The sequence below is a fragment of the Hyalella azteca genome, unplaced genomic scaffold (assembly GCF_000764305.2).
Source record: "Hyalella azteca isolate HAZT.00-mixed unplaced genomic scaffold, Hazt_2.0.2 contig14006, whole genome shotgun sequence".
NCBI lineage: Eukaryota > Metazoa > Arthropoda > Malacostraca > Amphipoda > Hyalellidae > Hyalella > Hyalella azteca.
In genome coordinates, this window is record NW_025943907.1 from 265,232 (window position 1) to 289,367 (window position 24,136).

The 24,136-nt window shown below is 39.1% G+C and overlaps 1 protein-coding gene across 2 annotated transcripts in view; it reads right to left on the reverse strand.

Annotated features, from left to right (window-relative positions):
- Positions 1-24,136, reverse strand: part of LOC108670811 (RNA-binding protein Musashi homolog Rbp6) — an 87,808-nt gene that overhangs the window by 40,076 nt on the left and 23,596 nt on the right. For both annotated transcript variants that reach the window (XM_018158306.2, XM_047883913.1), the window contains exon 2: positions 12,234-12,282. In XM_018158306.2, the coding sequence (XP_018013795.1) occupies positions 12,234-12,282 (49 nt within the window). The remainder of the gene's footprint in view (positions 1-12,233; positions 12,283-24,136) is intronic.

Consider the following 24,136-nt stretch of genomic DNA (forward strand, 5'->3'; position numbering starts at 1 on the left):
CGCAGCTATTTAGATGTTGAAAATGTTAAGTCAATTGCGCTTTATTTGTTTAAGTTTGCAAGATAATTAAAAAATAATAATAATACTGATAGCTGGTCGGCTGGAATAGTGCTGGAAGGAAACCATTTCGTCAAACTCTAAATTATTAAACAGCAACAAGTTTTGCCTCTATTATATATCTTCATGTTCACTCCAAAGCATTCATTGCATATACTGCAAAAATGGTTTAATAGCAGAAGTGGTCGTTTTAGAGAACTCAGTGAGCAAATGGCCACAAAGATTCATCATTGACGAAACGGTCCTATCACAGCGCGGAGCAAGACAAATGAGAGCGCGGTCACGTTCGCCTAAAAGCTTTGCTAGTTAACGTGCAAATGAACGCAAATTTTCAAAGTAAACCACAGAAAAAAAAAGAAATACAGCATCGTATTCTAACATCACATCGAAGGCTGCACACAAAAGCGGCCGCATTGGACGCGGTAAAAAGCAGCGATTTAGCTCACGCACTTGACGTTCTTGGGCGTCAAAAAAGCGGATATTTACAACGGATTTACGAGTGCTGGCGAGTGAGCGTTAAAGCGAGCTCACTAAAACACTGCTCGCAATGCCATAAAAAACTATCCCCAAAATGAAGCAAGGCTTAGGTGCCGTAGGCTACAAAACCAGCAAAATTTTTTCATGAATTGACTTAAAAAATATTTGTGCAGTCGAGATTTGGCTGTTAATACTGTTCCTTGCTGGAAATGCTACGGTGAATAGGGCAGGCAAACTGAACATGGACCGTACTATAGACGCGTTAAAATCCAGGGTTAGTTGAAATTTACATTGATGAGCGAAGGTATTTAAGATTTGTAAAAGCATCAATAACATATAAATAAAACTTCCTCAAACTACAGTAGTTGCACTCACATTGCGAGTAAAATTTACAATGTTTCCAGGTACGTGAATATTTGAAGATGAAACAGCTAAAAAATTTTCTCGCTCTCACTGGGGCCAGAAATCTAAATTATAAAAATAAATTGTTGTAAAAAATTGAAAAAAAAAACTTGATAAATGTTTTCCATTGGTAGAAAGACTGCGAATTTGAGACCCGAAATTCCAACCCGAAAGTGAAACTAGTCTAAGCGTAGGAAGCGTGCATTGATTGCAGGTGAGTGGGAGTTTCGTGACCTGAAGTCGTAAGGAGGAGTTCAATCAGTCTCTTGAAAAATACCTGCAAGGGCTGGGCCTCGAGTACCCTCTAAAGGTATATTGATGGTAGGTAAGCTTAGCGTTCCGCGGCCTAAGCCATAACCTGACCAGCGGTTTAAGCCGTAACCTCACCAGCGACCTAAACCATAACCTGACCAGCGACCTAAACATAACCTGACCAGCTGCTTAAACCATAAACTGACCAGCGGCCTATACCATAACGTGACCAGCGGCTAAAACCATAACCTGACCAGCGGCCTAAACCATAACACTAAACCATAACCTGACCAGCGGCCTAAACCATAACCTGACCAGCGGCCTAAACCATAACCTCCCCGCACACGAAGGCCGCCTGGTAGGCGGAAGCTCGCCCTAAGTATGGGCTATGCAACGTCACGCTATTCCGCAGTTCTTTATATTACTTGTGTCCTGAAACTCATTTCATTCTGAACGGAATTTGTATGTTAGTTATAAAATGTTGTATTAAATATGTTATGACTCAGCACTTAAGTGGAGATATTTCACAGCATTTTATTCCTAAATCTAAAGACTTCTAAAAAGCACACGGGGATTATAATAAAAAATTGAAACTTATAACAACACGTAAAGAAATCTGTACGATCACACGCTTAACAAAGTAATTATCTGTGAGCTCACATTACGACTCACTTCGCGGCTCATGTCATGGCTCATGTCACGACTAACTTCACGGCTCATTTCACAGCCAATCTTGCGAAAAAATTCTTGTTATACCGGATAAGAACATAACCTTTATTGTATTTGATCATATATTTGATGACTTGCATTAAACAACCGTCGCACTCAGTTTATCTATCGTAGCTTTATATTATAACAGACAGAAATTTCTGTGATAAACTTGCCTAGTTAGGTGACTGATGTAAGATGTTATTTGTATAAAATGAAACCATTGTTATATGATGATACATTTTTACGTTTCAAAGCCTCTCGATCATTGCCGTTTGTTTGTGCCTCAAATGTCCGAGGTAGTGGAATCTGAACAAATGCGCTGCAGTCTACATTCATGCAATGGTTTATTGCATATTTTTTTCTCGAAGAGGTCACAGAAATTTTCGAAAAAATGTCCCTCCCGTGAATGGTTAGGAAATTGTAAAGTACGCGAATCTCACGAGTCTCTTTAATTCAAACGGGCGTCCTAAAAAATATCCTCCGGGATGCTCAGCGAAATGACTTACTTGTCTCTTAAAATCTTTATTATGCCTTTTAATGGCAGACTGCTATTTACAGTCATGAATATATAATTACACTCCTTAAGACGGCGGGTCGTAAAATTTTGTCGGAGGAAAATGGCACCCAGAATGACAGTTGAAGGGGAGACAACGAAATGCTATGACAAAAATGGTTTCCAAAGCGAAAAATTCTTAGTGCAAGTTTGTCGTCACGCTACAATGCTTCTAACGAAACGCTTCTTATGAAACGACGAAGAGAATATACGTACCTAAAGATAGATCCCTGATGCTGGCTAATGTACTTTAAGTACTTTGCACGATGTTCTGAATTATGAACCAAGGGTATTTAATTCTCAATCATGAAGCCAAAAAAATTATTTTCAATATTTTCAATCCACACGCGAAATATCACGGATTCGGTCTTAGTTATTCAGGAGAACGTATGTCACGGTAATCGTGTTTAAATATGAAACGGTTAGGCAGTAACTATAACCTCAGAAAAATGGACCATCATCAAAATAGTAGCACGCATTTTCTTAGAACGGTGCTAGCACAGAGCAGAAGTAGTAACTTTTGCCAGGCTAAACTGGGTAGGTATGACCTAGAAGAAAATAATAAAAAAGTGCAACGTTATCTGGATAACAAGCCACTAATTTCTCTGCCTGCTTTCAATTTACCGCGCCCACAAAATAGTATATTTCTCTTGACTCTCGCGCCACTTATGTGAAGAATATTAATCAAGGAACGAGCGAATTATGCGCTCTCGTGCTCAGCTTCGATCGATTATTGGTGTAATTATCGAACAGTTGCGGAGAAAAAGCCAAGCTAACAGAAAAAATGATGTCCAGATAATTAAAACTTCATGGTTCGAGCGGAGCAGAATTAGCTCATGTTCTTTTCTTGCTAAATTATGAAAGTTCGAAGGGCAAACTCTAAGCTCTTGGCTGCTGCTGCACGTGCTTAGCAAACACGATGCTTGGAAAATTCATGGAACGAAATTTGCCTATTCAAGGATCACAATATGTAAAAACATTCTGAGTGGAGGTCCGGAATGAAGGCCACACTCATCATTATAAAACATTACTTTTAAAAATCATCGTTAAAATTGCAGAAGCTTTCTATCAGTGAATTTGAAGATTCGTTCATAAAAGTATTAGTCAAAACTTATATTTTAATATGATGTCTATTCAGCGCACGATCATCCATCAGCAGACAAAAGAGAAAACTTGTTTCTTAAATAAGTAACGCCTTCGAGTTGTATATTTACATTCATCATTTATAATTAATTCAGGTAATAATACCAGAGAAATCACGGAATATTACTCAATTTAATCCATAGAATCCATACTGTTACCAAATGATCAAGTGAGGAACAAAAAAAGGGCAGACAAATTCTTATATCTTACGGAGCACAAAACTGTAGCATCATAAGAAGTTCAATAAAACTTTGGGCAGAGCGAGAGCTTACCATAACGTTAAGGAAGTTACCGCACTAAATACGACCGAGGCAAGTTATAGCCTCGCTAGGGGCGCCCGGGGGGATATATACGGTATCACGAGCTGGGGATGTTGCGTGCAGAAGATAGTCTTCGGTCTTTGAAGAAAATGGCAATGTTGGCTATGGGGACGAGGGAGTTTGGTTTATTTATGCAAATTTAAATATTGATTCAACTTGAATATAAATCAATGGTTGCTAGTGAAAAAAGAGTTATCGGTGATCATGATTTTTTTTGGGGTAAGCAAAATTTGAGCATCACCATAAAGGCGACTTTGCTGAATAAATTTGTATCGTTTAAACGGCTCTTTAAACCTGCAAACAACTGTCAAAAACTAGTGCAAGAATGCCAATTCCGGGCATTCTCCGTCATTTAGAGCACAGAATTAGCACACGAGCTTATCTACTTAAGTAAAATCTATTAGTGTGCGTGAAATTTGATCAAAACGCTCGCACAGAGGAAAGGTGAAACATGGTTCGCTTAAATCAAAGAGCCGCCACTGTACGAGCGTCTTCAGGGCAAGGAAATTTGCCATTTAACCGGAATGATTTGTCTGCGTAAAGGGCCAATTTTTTGCATAAATTTTGAGACGCAAAGAGAGTGGAGAAATGCCGAGTCAGACCGTTGCGATAAACACCAATAAAGAAACGTTCTTAGCAGAAGTTGGAAGTTTTAGCCAGCCTACAGAAGGGGCCGTCGTTAGCACAATCAAGCTCGAGTACACCAAATGTTTGCACTGAACCAACTTTGGCAGGAGCACCAAGTTGAAATGAGCGTCAATTTGCAAGCTTCATTCCATTGCCTTTGAAACGAAGCGAGCAAAGCTGAGCGAAATTACGAACCAGCAACAGCAGCACAGTCGCCTTCATCATGGGTTTGTGTGAAAGCGCGATAGAGAAAAGGGGAAAAGGGTCTTTGAGAGAGAAAAAGAGGGTAAAGTAGGGAGTGAGAGAGAGAAATAGAGGGTAAACGAGTGAGTGAGAGAGAGAAAAGAGGGTAAAGGAGGGAGTGAGACAGGGTAATCAAGGCTACGCGTTGATGAACTCGGAATGCCGGACGGAGTCAAGCATGGCAGATAAGCACGACAGTTGTGCTCCGTGCGCGTACCTTCATAAATCACACTCAGAGAAATCAGTGAGACTTTGCACTAAAACTCGGCCCCTCTGTAGGTTATAAAGATGAAAAATTTAAAAAACTTATTGGTTATCTTTTTAGAGAAGATAAATATTTTCATTTTTTTCAATAATAAACTCATTATTTGTTTGATCCACCGACTGCCTTAAATTAATTATTTATAAAACGAAAGTTGGAATTAAAACCAAATGACGCAACATTCCAGGCGCCTGCTAAAGCTGCGCTCTTCTCCTCAATAATAACGCAACCGGAGGTTAAAAAAATTCGTGTAATTCACTAGAAGAAAGGAAATTCGTGCAATTGCAAATGAGAGAATGCGTGCGTAATGAGTGACACGAAGGTGTCGCAAGTGTGCTTCACAATCATCCTTCATTGCCAGGAACGAGGCAAACCACTTCCTAAAAACCCGTGTTGTCCAAAGACTTTAAGAAGATTAATCTTCGCTGCGAGAGAAAAAGCAGGCAAGATAATCGGCTTAAGAGTGATAACTCGCTTCAAAAGAGAGGATTTAACCCTCGGTAAACTGGTAGGTTAGCATGAGCGACCTCTATATATGGGCGTCCATCAGGGTCTGGCGCACAAACTGTACTTTGCAACACTATTAAGTAAGCATATTTAAAACACTGTATATGTGCTAAAATTTGAAAACTCAATTATTATTATTATTATTAATTAAAAATACACTTGCAATTATTAATCATAATTTGGCCCTAAGCACAATTGGTTAATTTCGGTTTGATCTTTAAAATTCCAACAATTATCGTCAATTTACAATTTCTCTAGCTCGCCCAATAGAAATTGGTGGCTATAAACTTTATTAGTCTTTAGATTCATCGGATAAACCTATAATTTAATATAAATGCTCAACAATGCACTTTTAAAGGTGGCAAGAGTGTTAATTAAATGACATCTGAAGCGATTAGAATGCCAAATCGAGGATCAGCTTGGGACCTAGTTTAAAAAATTTACTTGGTATCGACTTGTAACCTAGTTTAAAACTCCCACGTTTGACGCTCACGTTGGGGATAGACTTGGAACCTAGCTTAAAACTCCCACGTTTGACATAGCTCACGTTGGGGGATAGACTTGGAACCTAGCTTAAAACTACCACGTTTGACATAGCTCACGTTGGGGGATAGACTTGGAACCTAGCTTATAACTCCCACGTTTTACATGGCTCACGTTGGGGGATAGACTTGGAACCTAGCTCACAACTCCCACGTTTGACATGGCTCACGTTGGGGATAGACTTGGAACCTAGTTTAAAACTCTCACTCTAACTCACAGTTCCGTGGAATGCTGGCACCACTCATTATGGTTCCATTTGCGACGCATGCGAGCTGTACGCTTTTCACAGACGAGCGTACCGTAACTGCCATACGCACGAGCCTCGATCGCTGTTATTAGAGACCAGAGTTCGATCACTCAGGAGTGATGGCTTGCGTAATGCGTAAGAATTACGCAACACTCAGCAAAATTGCTGTGAAAGAATTCCAGCTTAAGGTATTTAATGGCTTTAAAGACTGGGTGAAGAATTCTTTTTTTTACTAAGGTGGCTCATGAAAATTTTATTATCTTTCGGAATCACCGGATTATTTGGGTTATATTCTGAGACATGCAAGATGTTTGGACCATTTAGTATAATATTATAAATCGCTCAGCATTCGCTTAGTAGCCGACTTCATTACTTTTTTTATCAGTGATTACTTTGGTAGTTCCCCACAAAATGCTTCTCGCGACATGGCCATTATCCAAATACATCAGGCAAATTACGCCAATGAATTGCAATAAATAAATAAATTAAGCGATCAAAATTGTTCAATAAATTCATCGACGACCTCAGGTTTGACGGAACTAACGTTCTAGAACGAACGAAGAAAAATAAATAATCTAATAATCTTTTCGATCACAAGTAAAAATATCTTTTATGGTCGGGTTGAGCAGTAAAGATTAATTTGGTGGAAAATTTTTACACTTCATTCGTATAGTAAGATAAAAAAATGTATCCCTGCACTAATCCGTGTAAATAACTAGGATAAGTATTGGCACTTTATTCGTGTATTGAGAGATCTATAAAACTGACCTCTGCATTAATCAGTGTAAAAATAGGATAAGTTTGATCACTTTATTCGTGTAGTAAGATGTATAATCTGACCTCTTCATTAATCCATGTAAAAATAGGATAAGTTTTATTACCTTATTCGTGCAGCAAAATCTATAACCTGACCTCTGCATTAATTCGTGTAAAAATAGGATAAGTTTGATCATTTTATTCGTGTAGTAAGATGTATAATCTGACCTCTTCATTAATCCATGTAAAAATAGGATAAGTTTTATTACCATATTCGTGCAGCAAAATCTATAACCTTACCTCTGCATTAATCCGTGTAAAAATAGCGTGGTGGATGCAAGCTATGAGGGGGCGTCGCTCTGCAACTAAACGTTCGCTCAGAGCCCTCGACAAGAAATTATTGGAGAGGATATCTGTCCAAATGGCATAATTTATCCTGAGCATTTATCTTGGCTAAATTTGTGTTCTGCAGTATTGGAGAAACGTTCTCGATCGCACTCAAGTTTATGGTAGCAAACTTAGGCAGTAACGGTGGGGCGGAGAGGATGGATTGGGTGGAGTGGATAGATGGCGACCAAGCTGAAAACGCCTATTTTGCTCCACCATCACTCAGCAACTTCACTGCTCGAGTCAGAAGGAATCTTGTGCCAACAAATCTATCCTGAAGAAATTAATAACCAGCATCTAAGACACTACAGGTCTGCTAATGTCCGTGTGAAAATGAACGTGTAAATTATCAAGGAGACACTCGTAAGACTCGAACATAGTAAAGAGAAAGCAAACATGTCAGCAAAATTCTTCACATGCATTAGAAAATTATCAAAAGATAATCGCGAATAGTGTTGGTGCAAGTAAGAATTTATCACATCTATAATACAATGCGCTTAGAAAGCGCAATTAATAATATAATAAAACGATTTTACTTTTTCAAGTTTTTATTTATGACGTCGTCAAACGACACAACAAATGGAAGATATGTTGTGTTTGAAAGCTGAAAAAAAGTAATTACAAATGCTTAACTCAAGCAATGTGTTTTCTGACTCGTTACGTGGCTGCGCGAAAATCGAACACAAACTTCAAATCTTTCATCAATTGATGATTCAATGCAGGGATATACTTTAAAATTCAAAAGTCGAATAATTGGTATGAATTGAACAAGGCTCAGCTTCAACATGGTTGAAACCAGAATTGATTTTAATGAAAAATATTAAGACTTTTAAAGAATAAATCAGCCAACTCTTGACGATTAATGAAGCAGCTTCAGGGACAGACGTTTCCGAAGCTTGAATTTACCACCCAAGCTCATCTCAACAGAAATTAATTCAAACTCAGCCAGGAAGTTCTAAATTCATTGGGAGACCGCAAAAGATCTGGCAGCAGCAGCCGCTGCGTTCTGCCTCATTCAAAGTGAAATCACTTCATTGAAATTCTCATAACTTTTAACCAGTTAATTAATTTTGAATGGATATTCATTAGAGAATTCCGGTTCTTGCGAAGCGCCCCTGCAGTTTATTCACTCACATTGAAATGGCGAGCGGACCACGGGATGGCTTGCGCTGTCAAACATTGGCAAGCAATTTATACGCGGTGCTTTTTTTGGTACGTGTTTAGAGAGAGCAAATATGGAACTGGTCTTCAGACTAGAAATATACAAATGACTTCTCTTCTAGACTCTGGCCGGGTATATGGTACTGGGCTTCAAATAGAATTTTATTTAGGGTCAAAAATCAGTCTTTAGATTTGCAAGAAACTGAATTGGTTGGCATGAAACGGAGAAGTGAGATAGAATTTTATTCGTACGGTGAGTGCATATGTAAATTTCGAGTGGTACGTGTGCACATTCGATTACTAGCAAAAGATGAAATCCGAAATTTTAACTCGAATCAGAATTGGGCATTTATCTTGGATAAATATAAATATATTATCTATCAATACAAGTAAGAATTAAATATCTCGATTTATATATTTACTATTAATTGAAAATATGCAACGAATACTTAAAAAATCTAGGTGAAATTTATAGATTTGTTGTCCGGAAGTATTTCCATTAAAAAAAAGAACGACAGAAACAATAAGGAAAAATTAGAAATATAACAATTTTTTAGCGTTAACACAAATAAAAAAATGGATACATTGATAAAAAATGTCACAACATAAAAAAAAACCTAGTGATACGGTGGTGGATTTAGAACAGTTTGTGAAGCAAAAACCCACAGCAAGAATTGCCTAGACCAGATCTCGGTCGAGCGCCCTGCGCACCATTCCATGATAATTCGTTATTCCGCTGCCATCTCCAGATTACGAACTCAGTAAATGGTTCAAGCAAAGAATTTCTAAGAGGTGAGCCTTGCGCGGCATCTAAATGAAGCACTTGGTATTCCGGGACATCGTGTAGTCAAAATATCTTTGTTTGGCCCCGCTTTAATGTGCATCTGGATCGTCTCAAGGGACTAAATTACGAAATTAAAATGAGAAAAGGCTGCTCAAAATCCTGATATTTTGTGTCTTCTTGAGGTCTGCGAAGAAGCTTGTACGCAACCACGACTCCCAGGCGAACTTAAAAAGAAAGAGATCCTCATTTGCATTCCTAAAGTAATTCGCGTGGAATCGCAATAAGAAAAATAACTAAGAAAACAATGCAATTTGAAACCTACTCAACTACAATAATTGTATATATTATCAAGTTTACGAGTTTTGTGGTAGGAATAACTATCACAATTTGCATAGTATAGAGAGATGTGCGTTGAATTTAGTAGGCCTTAATCCGAGAATCAGATATGAATTTTACTAAAAATGTAATTGATTTCTTTCAATATCATTCGTTAACGATCAGGCGCTTGAGGTTGAAATAATTTATTGCTCTCATGCATAGCAATGTCTAGAGTAAATATAGAAAAGCTTAGCACTTTGCCAATAACAATATTAAATATTCATGGCGGTAAAATTTGAGAGAAACGCACACGGCCCAGCTGTGGCTTACACCTTGTGGCACACGGCCCGGCTGTGGCTTACACCTTGTGGCACACGGCCCAGCTGTGGCTATCACCATGTGGCACACGGCCTGGCTGTGGCTATTACCATGTAGCATACGGCCCGGCTGTGGCTATCACCATGTGGCACACGGCCCGGCTGTGGCTATCACCATGTGGCACACGGCCTGGCTGTGGCTATCACCATGTGGCACACGGCCTGGCTGTGGCTATCACCATGTGGCGCACGGCTTGACTGTGGCTATCACCATGTGGCTTGACTCACCAGTACCCGAGTGGCAGGCGCTTATATGGCGCAGTAAACGCCACCGCGAGAGTTTTCATTAGCGCAGCTTTCACTGCGCGCCACCGCTCCAACATAATAAATGACTCCCGGCAAATTAAAGAAATAAAAAAAATGTGACAAGACCAACAGAAACAGAAAAAGTGTGAGTAAATGTTTGACGAGAAGGAAAAATATGAACTTGTTACGTGGCTGTCTGTGTTTATGAGTGAATTGTGCTGAAGAATAATAAAACTTTAAATGGGTACTGAGATGCCGCGCGGCAGAAGCAAACTTCAAAAGCATGCCCTGTGAAGGATTTGGCCTGGTATTCAAGAAGCCTTCATACTCGATTGATTTCCTGTTGATAAAGTGAAGCGATTAACGTCATTGCCTGAAAACTGCTAACTGTTCACTAACAGAAGACCAAAATCGACATTCAGAGTTTAGTCGAGGCTCAGTGGCCCGATTGTAATTTAAAATCTAAACATTAGAATTGGCTTAAATTTGAATGAAACCCAATATTTTGAAACGCGTCTAATCAAGCAATGGGAACGAGCTTTTTTAAGAGACCAGAATTAATTATGCTAAATTTACATTAATACCAATAGATAAAAACTGAGGTAATTCATAGAAAAGGAAAGCCAAAGTATCTCAGGAAATTAATTCTTTGAACTATGATATTTCGTAAAGAAAAAAGACAGGAACAAGTCATAGGACTAGCATTCTATTCTTCCCAGTACACATTTTACTCCGAAAATTCATACACTTGATATTGCAAAAAATCAAGCCGCGAAACTAGTACTAAAATTACAAGGTAATTCTGAGCAACAACGAATGAAGATGTGGACTTTATCCTGCTGTGATGAAGCTCTAGAAATGCTTAGAAAAGCTCGCTACACAACCTCCTCGTTGGCGCTAGCGAGAGCTTCAGCCACCTTAGGCAGAGCCAGATGAATGGCCAAACTTGGTGAAAACATTTCCAATCGATCGATACAGCTGGTGCACGAAGCTCTGCAGGCAGCAAAACCATATGGAAAATCCAAAGATGTATTATCCTCGGCCGTTCGTTGGCCACCAATAATCCGCTGATAGTTTTCAATACGGCATGCAGGCAATAAGCGCCCAAGACAAAGCCAGCGCCGACTTGCAATTAAACTCGGCGCTTACTTTTGTTCCGTTGCTCATCTGAGGCCATGTCCGATCTCGGGGAAATTTTTCCTGCAAAAAAACTTTCCTGGACGGGGGTTGACTTTTACCGAAGAGTTCTCGATTTTATGAAATGTTCGTGGCGAATAAAAAGAAGAGAAAGTTCAAACGAAAACTCTGAGAGCTTTCGCAAAGTTGAGCATCTGCATAGGACATCACAAGTGGGAAGCAATCCTCGCGCATGCGGGCCGCAAATGGGCTGAGGTTCAGCGTTAAAATTCGTCACTGAGCAGCTGTCGCTTTTTCGGTCCGATTCACATGAATAAAATTTTGTGGTAAAATGCCGTCCGATTCATTACGCCAAATGACAACTATATTTAACTGGAAATATCTGCGCCGCGTTTTCTTAGTATGGTCATCTAATTCTTTGATATTGAATTTCACAGATAACGAGATATATAATAGCTAATTTTACGTATGTTGACCTCTATATTTGCTTCTAAGTAGCAGTGGGTAACAATTTATCCAAAATGTTGAGTTTGCAGGAAAAAAAACACAGACGAAAATGATGCATCCTCGTGAAAAAGTGGGTCATATTGTCCAAATCATGACTCTTTCCACACGTAATTCTTTTGCTCGGGCACACGAGGTCTGGGTCAAAAATGCAACACTATTTGGACCAAATCCCACTTATTTCTCTCGGTGCACACATGAAGACGAGTTTGTACTCACCTCTATGTCTGTTGGTCTGTTTGTCGAACATCAGCATGGCGTCCTCAACCTGAAGAAAAAGAATAAAATTCATCAGCGACAAATCATCAGTAGCAGCGCCACAAAAAAATAATTAAATAAATATCTTCCTTTATCAATTATTTATTAGTGCCCCATAAAAGAATATGAGAACACATTAGGGAGTCCTCAGCCTTCGCTCAGAAAGCTGCATAACCTACCCTCAACCCCCAAGGAAAAGTTCTCCCCCACCACCCACAGAGCGGTCATATACTCTTCAACAAAAACGCAATTTTCAACCACCTCTCCCACTTAATAGCTCACCCCATGCCCCCACTGAGATGCTCACATCATCCCCCACTGCGCTGCACACCTTGTCCCCCACTGAGCCGCTGACCTTATCTCCCGCTGAGCTGCTCACCCCATCCTCCCACTGAGATGCTCATCCTGTCCCCCACTGAACCACTCACCCACCCCCCAGTGAATCACTCACCCCTTGCCCCCCACAATCGCAGTGCGTTGGCCGTACAATCAAAACTTTTATCAGCAGCACCACCTGAGCTCCCACCGACCGACGCGTCATCGCATCCGTAGGCTCGCTACACACAACCCCAAATACTGGTAATATCAGCTACACATACTGGCAACATCAACCACAAATACTGGCAAAATTAACATTAAATGTTGCCTATATCAACCACAAATACTGGCAGCATCAACAGCAAACACTCGCAACACCAACCCCAAATACTGGTAATATCAGTTAAACATATATGCAACATCAACCCCAAATTCTGGCAAAATTAACATTAAATGTTGTCTATATCAACCCAAATACAGGCAACATCGACAGCAAACACTGAGAAAATCAACCCCAAGTATTGGCAACACCCAGAGCAAACACTGGCAAACTGCGAACATCATCAATAAGAAACATTGCAATGACAGCATATCATTACAATCAAAAGAAATATGAGAACACATTAGGGAGTCCTCAGCCTTCGCTCAGAAAGCTGCATAACCTACCCTCAACCCCCAAGGAAAAGTTCTCCCCCACCACCCACAGAGCGGTCATATACTCTTCAACAAAAACGCAATTTTCAACCACCTCTCCCACTTAATAGCTCACCCCATGCCCCCACTGAGATGCTCACATCATCCCCCACTGCGCTGCACACCTTGTCCCCCACTGAGCCGCTGACCTTATCTCCCGCTGAGCTGCTCACCCCATCCTCCCACTGAGATGCTCATCCTGTCCCCCACTGAACCACTCACCCACCCCCCAGTGAATCACTCACCCCTTGCCCCCCACAATCGCAGTGCGTTGGCCGTACAATCAAAACTTTTATCAGCAGCAGCACCTGAGCTCCCACCGACCGACGCGTCATCGCATCCGTAGGCTCGCTACACACAACCCCAAATACTGGTAATATCAGCTACACATACTGGCAACATCAACCACAAATACTGGCAAAATTAACATTAAATGTTGCCTATATCAACCACAAATACTGGCAGCATCAACAGCAAACACTCGCAACACCAACCCCAAATACTGGTAATATCAGTTAAACATATATGCAACATCAACCCCAAATTCTGGCAAAATTAACATTAAATGTTGTCTATATCAACCCAAATACAGGCAACATCGACAGCAAACACTGAGAAAATCAACCCCAAGTATTGGCAACACCCAGAGCAAACACTGGCAAACTGCGAACATCATCAATAAGAAACATTGCAATGACAGCATATCATTACAATCAAAAGATCATCACCTCACTATCATTTATATTTTTAACGTAGATAGGCAATTCAACACATGGAACCTAAAATTTCACTGAACTCTTTTGTAGCGATTAGAAATTGCAAAGTCGTTTCTTGATCAGGTTATTTAGCCAATAAACAGTGAAAAAATGAACTCGGATTTCGACTTTAAAATGAAAATTTTCGTAACTTTAAGATGACATCTTCAGGCACCATTATAACCTCCTAGAACGTCAGAAGACACGAGTCAGCTTCTGCAATAATTATTATCATGAAATGGAATCGTGTATCGTCAGAGGACATGAATCAGATTCAACTGTAGAAATTTTCAAAAACATGCATCGTGTATCGTTTGAGGACACAAGTCTGCATCCGAAATAAATATTTTCACTGACGTAAATTCTGTATCGTCAAAGAACGTTAATCGTTTATCGTCATAGCATACGAGTCCACTAAACGATATAACGTCGTCGTTGCCGCACGGCAATACATCGCGGCAAGTTCGGAAGGATTTATGTGGGCATCGCAGTCCCGTGCCGCTATTGCCTTAACGAAAGCCACGTCACCGAGCTGTTCCCACCAACATATGGCGTGTAACATCCAATGCCCCAGCCGCTCCTCCATTACAAACTTGGGCACAACCCGCGAGCACCTTAAGACTCCAGGCTCCATACATTTGACCAGGCAAAGCCATGTCTTGAAGAACGCAGATGTCATGCGTAGCATTAGTGGAATAATTTCTGCGTATTCAGGACAAGAAGTTCGATTCAAGACACAAATGAAAAGATAGTGGAGTAGAAGAGTTCAGAAAATTTATGAAATTACCTACTAGATGGACAAAAGTAAGTTTTTTAAGCTCTTGTTATATTTTATTTAATTAAGAATCTTAGAATTGTTAAGCCGCAGAAGTGTAACATTAAAATTGATCATGAATGAAGTTTGCATGATTACCTAAATTGAATTATTTTAGCAATTGTCTCTAAAAAGAAAAAAAAACTGCAGAGAAAAAAGTGAATTTTGAAATACGTATCAACGGAAATAATAAGCGATCAATTATAGCATTACTTAATTTCTCCTCCTATTCAACAAGAATGACATTAAAGAGATGAAAACTTCTATTGGAACAAAGCCTTTCGCTTTAAGAAGGGATTGAGGTAAACCACCGCGAGCACACAGGAAAATAACGTCATGGGATGTGCATAAATAAGAGTCCAATGCAATACTATTGCGCCATACCTAATGGAAAATTCGGTCGCTAAAGCAAAGGTATTTCCATTTGAAAGCCTAAGTATTTTGGGGAGTATTGTTACCGGCCGAGCTTTCGAGATGATGAAGGGAGCTTTGCGCGAGATCACAGCCAGGTCTTAGGGAGCTTCCAAGGAAAATATCAGTTAGGATTTGCAGGAAGACACACAAAACTACAAAGGATGTACCGAATATTGGACAAACGGCACGAGATTTTATGAATATTCTCTTTCGATGCAGGTATCTCACATGAAATGCTTTTTGCTTTGAGCGAAATATCACAACCGAGTTTTGAGAGTACAAAAAAGCTTACCATGCAGCTGGCAAAGCTGCATTGTAATATGTTAATTTAATAATATTAAAGACAAAAAATATGCGTAATATAAGAAAACACGAAAAGTGTAAGCATTAATGACTCGGCGAATTTCCTCGACATTATCTATAAAATTCTTTTTTTATCAAATTCAAGGTAAGTAGCAGACAAATGAAAATTAGGCAAAGGCGTGAAATGCAAAGCGAATAATAACCAAAAAGAAGATAGCTCTGGAAATTGACTTTATGCTAGAGAGTGAATAAAAACCAATGAATATATTGGGGAGAATGCAGCCACAAGTGCACACAGAATGAAGTGGCCATAATCTAAAAGCGTGATAGCTTCAGTTCTGAACACGGGATGGCTCTCTGGGAAATGACTGCCGGGCGATTGTATTGAAGTCCAATGGAATTATTTCGAAAGAACGAGTAATATTCGAAAGTAACGAGTATTATTAGGAAGTAATGAGTGTCATTCGAATTTAACAGGTATAATTCCAAAGCAAAATGTTAAAATTAAAAAATAACAACCATTATTCAGAAGTAAAAAGAAACTTGGATCAATATGCTGAGTAATTTCATTGATTAAACTTGTCTCGTGAACCATCACGAGCCCCTAAAAAACCATCATTAAAAGTGAAAAGGAATTTCGGAAAACTTATTAAATTATAATTTAATTATAATAATTATACTGTAATGTTAGAGAAAATTGAACTCTACGAATAAAGTAATAATAATAATAATAATAATATTACTTATCAACAGAGTAATTCTGCATCATAATACTCACATAAATACATTAGTTGCCGGTACGAGCGTCAATGGAAACGAATAAGTTACTCGATTCAGAATTGAGTGCTTATTACAAGCTGTCTGTGCATGAGTGCTTTGAAAATGATGCGGCATCCCTGCGGCCAGTGCGTGTTTAAACAAAATTAATGCAAATGCTTGGGCAGCTTAGGCGGTAAAATACACGAAATACTCAATGAAACGTGGCATCACTGCGCGATTACTTTCATCAAACACACATTCTCTGAAATTACTGTTCAAGTAATTTCATTCTCGGAAAGACTTCATTTAAGCTGAGGTAAAATTTTAAAAAGAAATAAATGAATTAACGCTGACGAGATGGCCAATTTCGAGCGCATTTTGCGGGCATTCAATTTAATTAAGAGGAAGTCTTATAGGGAAGTCTCAGTAACGCAGGAAAGTTTTGATTGTACTGAAAAGAATGCTTTAAATGAACAAAAAAAATCGTCAAGAGATCTTTTCTAGCTTTTTTTATCTAGTTTTTTTTAATAACATTTTTAATTCCCTTACTTCACTTCTCCGCTCTCTGTGTGTTGTGCATTTCCTGAGGCTATCAATTTGAATTTTACGACGGTCGTTTTTCCAGTAAGCACTATTATTGAGTGCTAAGTTTTTCTATCGAATACGGAGTGGTGATTTGCGTTTCATAAGAAATTAATTCAAGTCAGTTCAATACACCGACAGCTAATGCAAGTTAAATAATCTCACGAAATATCCTGCCACCTACTAAATAAATCAGAAATTGCTCACTTATTTAAATTAATAATAATTAATAGGTGCTGCTTCACACAGAATAGGTTTTACTAAATAAGTAAAAAATTATTTGGTCATTTAATTTTCATTATATATTCGTGAAAGATGTACTTTGATAGAACAGGATTTCCTTTTTTTTTCAAAGTAGATCGCTTTTCATGATAGCATTTCAAAAGATCTTGCCAACAAAAAATCATTTCGTTGATATTTTATTATAATACGTAAATCATCCATTGTTATTTTGCCACACTCCAAAATAAGTACGGCGGAAACGAAGGCTCAGGCGGCGCTGAAATCTCGCAAATCCGCCCACACTTCCATAGCACTAACATCAAATTGCAATATATATTGCGAGGCAATAAAAATGCCATTAAATTGGGGCGGACAAGGTGCCGTTGTACAGTCATTGTGCAAGCCGCATGGCGCTGTAGGTTTAGACCTCAGCCGAACACGAGCGTTTATGAATGTTCAGGATATAAATATATAAAAAAATTGTAAGAATATCACAGATTAACCTTAATATCAAGACTTTGATCATGAAATAGAAAAGCAGGAGTGAAAATAGAAATAGAAATGAAGTAGAAGAGCATTGCCAAAAAATGCTCTTTCGTTGTTTGTTTTTTAGTTGAGCCTACGCGGAGAACCATGGCAGAAAACGAATATGTCTTGCATATAAATGATTAAAATCAAGTCTTTGAGTAGACCTTTAACTTTTGCGTAACACACATATCAATATCACTTATATCGAAGAATTCAATCTTTAGTCTACGGATAACTCGCCAAATATTTAAATTACTTTTTCGGAGACCACCAGTTTGAATTTTACCAAAGCTTCCAATGGACACTTATTTTAATAGTACAAAAATATTTATATATTACATAGTTCAGTATACTACATCTACTCATGATTTTTGAATTTTTTGCTCGAGGGCAAAGATGGGCGACGTTATATCAACGGCTTCACTATCCTTAATAATAACTTAATTGGTATTAATTCATAATAAATAGTCTAATATCACTGCAATAAAAAAATAAACTTACCAAATAAATCCACGAATTGAAAACACGGAGCAGAAATTAACTGATCCCTAAAAAAGATAATCTCACAGCCAGGACGTCGGGTTCAATCTGCCTAAAGCCCTGCGCTGGACAAAAGCATAACCGCAGATTCCACTTAGATCCATCAAGGCAATTTTTGGTCATCAAAATAGACGGAAGAAATGAGCGCGGTCGGAGGGCTGGGGTTTGCTATTGAGCTCAATGGAATCATACGAGGGGGAATCGGGCAAGGAAAATGGTCTGAAATATTCAAATTAAGAAGAAACGAAATCAGTGTAATGACAAACAACACCTGGCATGAAATAAACTGATAAATAAGTTTTTCCTATAAAATAGGGTTTGAAATCTATATTCTATGTTGTATAATGCTTGAATTTTAATGAAGATTCCATACATCGCCTTCAAAATTAAATTTTATCTGAACAAAAGTTGAGTTTTCTCATTCCACGTTCGGAATAGCATAAGGAGGTTAAAGGTTCGTAATTTTGTTAACAAACCTAACCTCAAACGCCCAAAATATAATGGAGGCTTAGAAAATGGCTGGAATGCAACTGGAAAATAAATTTATTGCTAAAACTCGTCAATAAGCGGAGAGCAACTGTGCACTCAGAAAATTTGATTGGTCATGTTGTCAATATAGTGACACGCTTTCAGCGTGTAGCACTGATACAACCTATTTCTGGGCCAACTTGAGGCAGGATGACACGCAAAAGTGTCAAGGTGCATCGCTATTTGGACAAAGTCCCATTCATTTCTCTGCATTTAAGAGAACTCGTCTCCCCGACCCGCCGTGTCGGAACAATGCCAGGAGGGACGCGCGGCGGCCGCTAAAAGGATTGGCTTCTTTGGCGGGAGCGTTTAGCGGGAATGCAGCCATAGGTCTGATGGATATCGTTAGCGACGTTACAATCAAATCCCTCCACAGTCTTCATTATAAAAAAGCCTTCCACGGCCACCACGGTAAAATTTGAAATGGTTTATTAGCGGGAGCGCTGCCCTAGGTCTGCTAGGTCTGATGGATATCGTTAGCCACGTCACAATCAAATCCCTCCACAGTTTTAATTATAAAAAAGCATTCCAAGACCACCACAGTAAAATTTGAAATGGTTTATTAGCAGGAGATCCACCGTAGGTCTGATGGATAACGTCAGCGACGTTACAATCAAATCCCTCCAGTTTCCACTGAAAAAACTTTTACGACCGCCATAGTTGAACATGAGATTGCTTACAGCACGCCATAACTGGATGATCCAGATCAGATTTGGATGAAGTAATTGCATTGCTTAAATTATATAGTATATATGTAATAGATTACCTTTTATCATGAGTTATTTATTCTCGAAGTCAAAGCTTCAAAAGTAAAAACCGAAATTAGTTCGATTAGCGTTATTGCAACTTCATATGGGTTTCGATAATATGAAATAGAATGGAATACAAATGTAACCGGATGCATCACACACGCATATTTCATACATAAATGCCATCCAAATTACAGCACTTGATCGCTGCACTGCAGGAGCTGCTCTGCAACACTGCACTTCAATATTTTTCATGCAATTCAAGGCTTTCCACACAGCCCTGCTATGTTTATCACCCTGAAATTAAGTGCTTTTCATGCCACCATTCAATGATGTTCACATTACACTGCAGTGCTGATTAGCAAGATTCAAGTACAAGGCTACCATGAAATCTCGCTCAGAATAGAGCAGCAATGTAATGTCATTCGCACAAAAGGACAAACTACATTAGGATTTTTGTAGGAATCAAATAACCCTAAGAAAAAATTCCTACCAAGCCTCGTAAAAGACGAAATGAAGCGCCTAAAATGGCCTGCTCGGACGATGCTGATCAGAGAAGCAGCGGAAATTCGCCAATAAATTTCCATCCGCACACCTCATTTTTTAGACAATTGCTCGATAATTTACGTGCACTGAGCGGTAGAAATTGGAAGACGTTTATAGTAGTAGAAAATTTGAGCCAAAACGTCATGCCACCTAAGGGTTATTCCAGTTATTTGCGAACCTGAACTCTCTAAAAGCGAGTTAAAAATTGAATGTAATACGAAGAAATACTGCAAATGAAATGGCAATATGATTAAAACGAGTTATTTTGAGTAGAATATCATTTGTGGATTAGTATAGACAGTGGGATGAGTATATTAAAAGCTCATTATTTCTATACTAAAATCAAAAACATCAGAAGAGGAATTCACGAAAAGGCGATACTTGATTAATTTTTCTCACATGAAAAGAAATCTTAAAACCATAACAACTGAATCCAGGTCGTGCTTGAAAACAACATTTTCACGAAGCTATCATTTTATGAGGTCGATTATAGCACAACCCGATAAAAAGAAAGTAATACAAAGGGATGGCCGTCTTGTTAGGAAGAAATGTTGTTGCAGCCTCCACCTACGGATTATCTTATCTTTCTTAAGAAAAAATCAGAGCCTCCTACTTGATGTGACCTCCCCTTATCATACAATTGTCCCCGAAATTGTTAGCACAAATTCTAGGCATATGAAAAAAATTCATTTTCTATGGTTCAGGGCCTACTGGAAATTTAGTTTGGAAAAGGTAAGATTTTCTTTTTAAGTTCGTCTACATAGACGAAAGTCTCATGTTTTTCTACAGTTTTAAAATCCGAATCCTATTCGAGAAACAGGTCAGGTTTTATGTGGTTAGTAAAAATACGCGAATTTCTGCAGAAGTTGATTGCCCAGTTCCAAAGTAAAAAATATATTCTTATTTTTCGGAGTCCGCAAGGTCTTAAGGTATCAATAATGCACGTTCCGTTGAACCGTCTGGGGAGGCAAGGAAATAAAATTCTATCGCTAGTGATTTAAAATAGAAAAAACGCGCGATTCAAGCATGATTGAGACTGGTATTGCCAGACGATCTCTCCTTGAGTGTCTCTTGCCGCCGGCCCAGCAAGTTTTATTACTGCAATCTATCGGGAATTTGGAACCATTTTTGTTCAAGAGCCTCCACAAAGTCGTCATGGCTTCCCTGAGTTGCACACATTATCGCTTCATTTCCAAGCCATTAAGTTGCCTGAGACGCACCAACGCTGCGCAACGGAAACACACACGTTGAAAGTAAAGGTGATTTATGGGTGGCCAGCCAACAAACGGTGCTAATGCTGTTGTAGTTTTTAGTGGGTTGCAATAGTGAAAAGTGTGCACAGCCACGCGAAGCACAAGCAAATGCTACTAGACTAGCGCACAACAGCAGCAGCGAAACAATAGTATAGTATAGTATCTTCGGCATTAAAGAATAGGCCTGGATAGGCCTGTCGCCGATTCTTGTACTTTTCTTGACTAGAATAGTGTGAGAAGCAATATCAGCGACAACAACCAAAGAAGAAGAATAATAAATAATTTTCTACTAAAAGAAAATTTATTGTGAGTTTAAACGAAAAACCATTCATAAAAAATTCTAAACATACAGACCTCAATTTTTCAAAGGCCTTCAAAGCTCACAGAATTTAATCCCACTTAAATTTAGATAGAACTGTAAGTTTTTACAGCACTGGAATTTGGTTCAAGCGGATTAAAATCAGTTACAAAAGATGAACGAAGCCTACACCGAAAATTCTAGTTGGCATTTTCGTCAAGAATTGCGAATATTTTGCTCTCAAATAATAAAAATTTGAACTCGAAATTCAGAATCCAGCTTAAATGAATAAAATAAATTGATGAAAAGAATCAGGACCGTGAGCGCACAAGCCCGCATCCCAATTATACACGAGAGGACCTCCATTCAAGATAAACATTTGGAGAGTTCGGAATTATCAAGGTATCGCTGAAAGCACAAATCCTACATTGATTCAGCCTACAGCTTTGATGCCGTAGGAATAACATTAGCAGCTCAGCAAATTTCTATGTCAGCAATATTATAGCATCACCAAACTGATCAGAATAACTCTTTGCGGTACAAATGCCATATACAGCAACAAACTGATCAGAATAGAAATGTGAAAATAACTACACGCAAGCTATCAAGGCTAAAATCCTGGTAACGTTTGAGAAGTTCTGCGCAACTCGGGTCATTAAATAGAACGTATAAAATTTAAACTTGAGCGACATCCTCTTGAGCCGATTAATACCTTCAGATTCCGACGCATTCCCGTCAAGGGAAGATTGAGGATAAAAGGAGTGAGTTATTGGGAGAAATTATATAGGTTTTAGTGAATAAAATTCTCTATTGACTCAGTCAGCCGAATCACAGCATTAAACCACGTATCAACGCAGGTTTGTGGAAAATTTCTTCTGAAATGCGCTCGCTTAAAATGACGATTTCGTGTACCAAACTTCTATGGAGAGGATTCCAGAGACCAGATTTCTTGAAACTTTTCACGGAAATTCCCAGCTTAAACCTGTTTTCCGAACGACTTGTTTACTTCAGAAAGCGAGTCGGGCGGTGGAAGGGAGAACTTGATGCAAACTGAAGGCGGTTATGAGATAAGGCCGACCACGCCCAGTCTCTGCCCACCATCAATGATCATCAGGAGCCAAAATAAAGCCCTACAACGGGAGCGCAGCCCACGCAAGACAAGCCTTAAACCCATGAAAAATGCACGCTCACGATGAACAGCTTTTGCCGGCCAAGGGAAAAATATACAACTCGGCGATTTAATTTACAGGAAGCTATAAGCCGGTGAACATTTTTTGCGGATGCGGTGAAGACTTCAATGGAAGGAGTTTGTGTGTTACCCTCCTGTTAAATGACGTTGAAAGAACGTTGATAACAAATTGATGTCGTTGGATAATGTCAAATAAACTTTAGTACAAAGTATATGCCTGGCCAAGGAACAACAGAGGAATGAGTTCTGAGATAAGTGTTGTAATGAATGGACGAGTAAATGTGTACGCAGCGGTAAAAAAATGCAATAATATAACTCAGTACTCACTGCAATGAGTGACAGAGAGCGCATTTCCTCGTCGTGAACGAGGAAATGCGTCCGTCCGTGACGCGAAGTCACGGACGGACGGACGGACAGACAGACGGACAGACTGACGGATAGACTAACGGACAGACGGACGGACGGACATGACGAGCACAATAGCGCCTTTTTTCCCTTAAATGAGAAAATGCGCTAAAAAGAGTTGCTCAGAACTTCATTTGAATTATTAACGTAAAATTTGCACAACTGATGAGCTAATAGCTTCAGGAATGAAAATCTTGACCAGCACTGGATTTGTCGAGTTGAAAATGCTAGATTATCGTAGAAGTTATGTCATAAAAAATATAACTCAGTATTCACTGCAGTGAGTGAAAGAGAGCAAATTTTCTCGTCGACGAAAACTTGAGGTTACGGACGGACGGACAGACAGACAGACGGACATGGCGAGCACAATAGTGCATTTTTTCCATAATGAGAAAATGCGCTAAAAATATAATTCAATACTCACTGCAGTGAGTGACACTGAGCGCATTTTCTCGTCGACGAAAACATGAAGTCACGGACGGACAGACGGACGGACATGATGAGCATAATAGAGCATTTTTCCATAAATGAGAAAATGCGCTAATAATGTCTTTTGCGCTTGATTCTTGTTCAACATTATATTACGGTAAAACAAATACATTGAATTATTTACTAGTTGAATTTTTAGCGCTATTTGTCATTTATGGAAAAAAGCGCTCTTGCGCTCGTCATGTCCGTCTGTCTGTCCGTCCGTCTGTCGTCTGTCCGTGACTTCACGTTTTCGTCGAAAAGAAAATGCACTCTCTGTCACTCACTGCAGTTAATACGGAGTTATATTTTTTGTTCAATATCCCAGCAATGGATTTCATACTTGCATGTTCGAAGCCGCAATGACGATGCCAACAAATAAGGTCGCGCGCAGAGCTTCAAATGAATCCCACACTGCAAATCCTAGTTCGTTTGTGAGCAACTCCCAGGTAAGGGGGACGTTTTTAGAAGACCGCTGGAGCGTAAATAGCACAACTCCC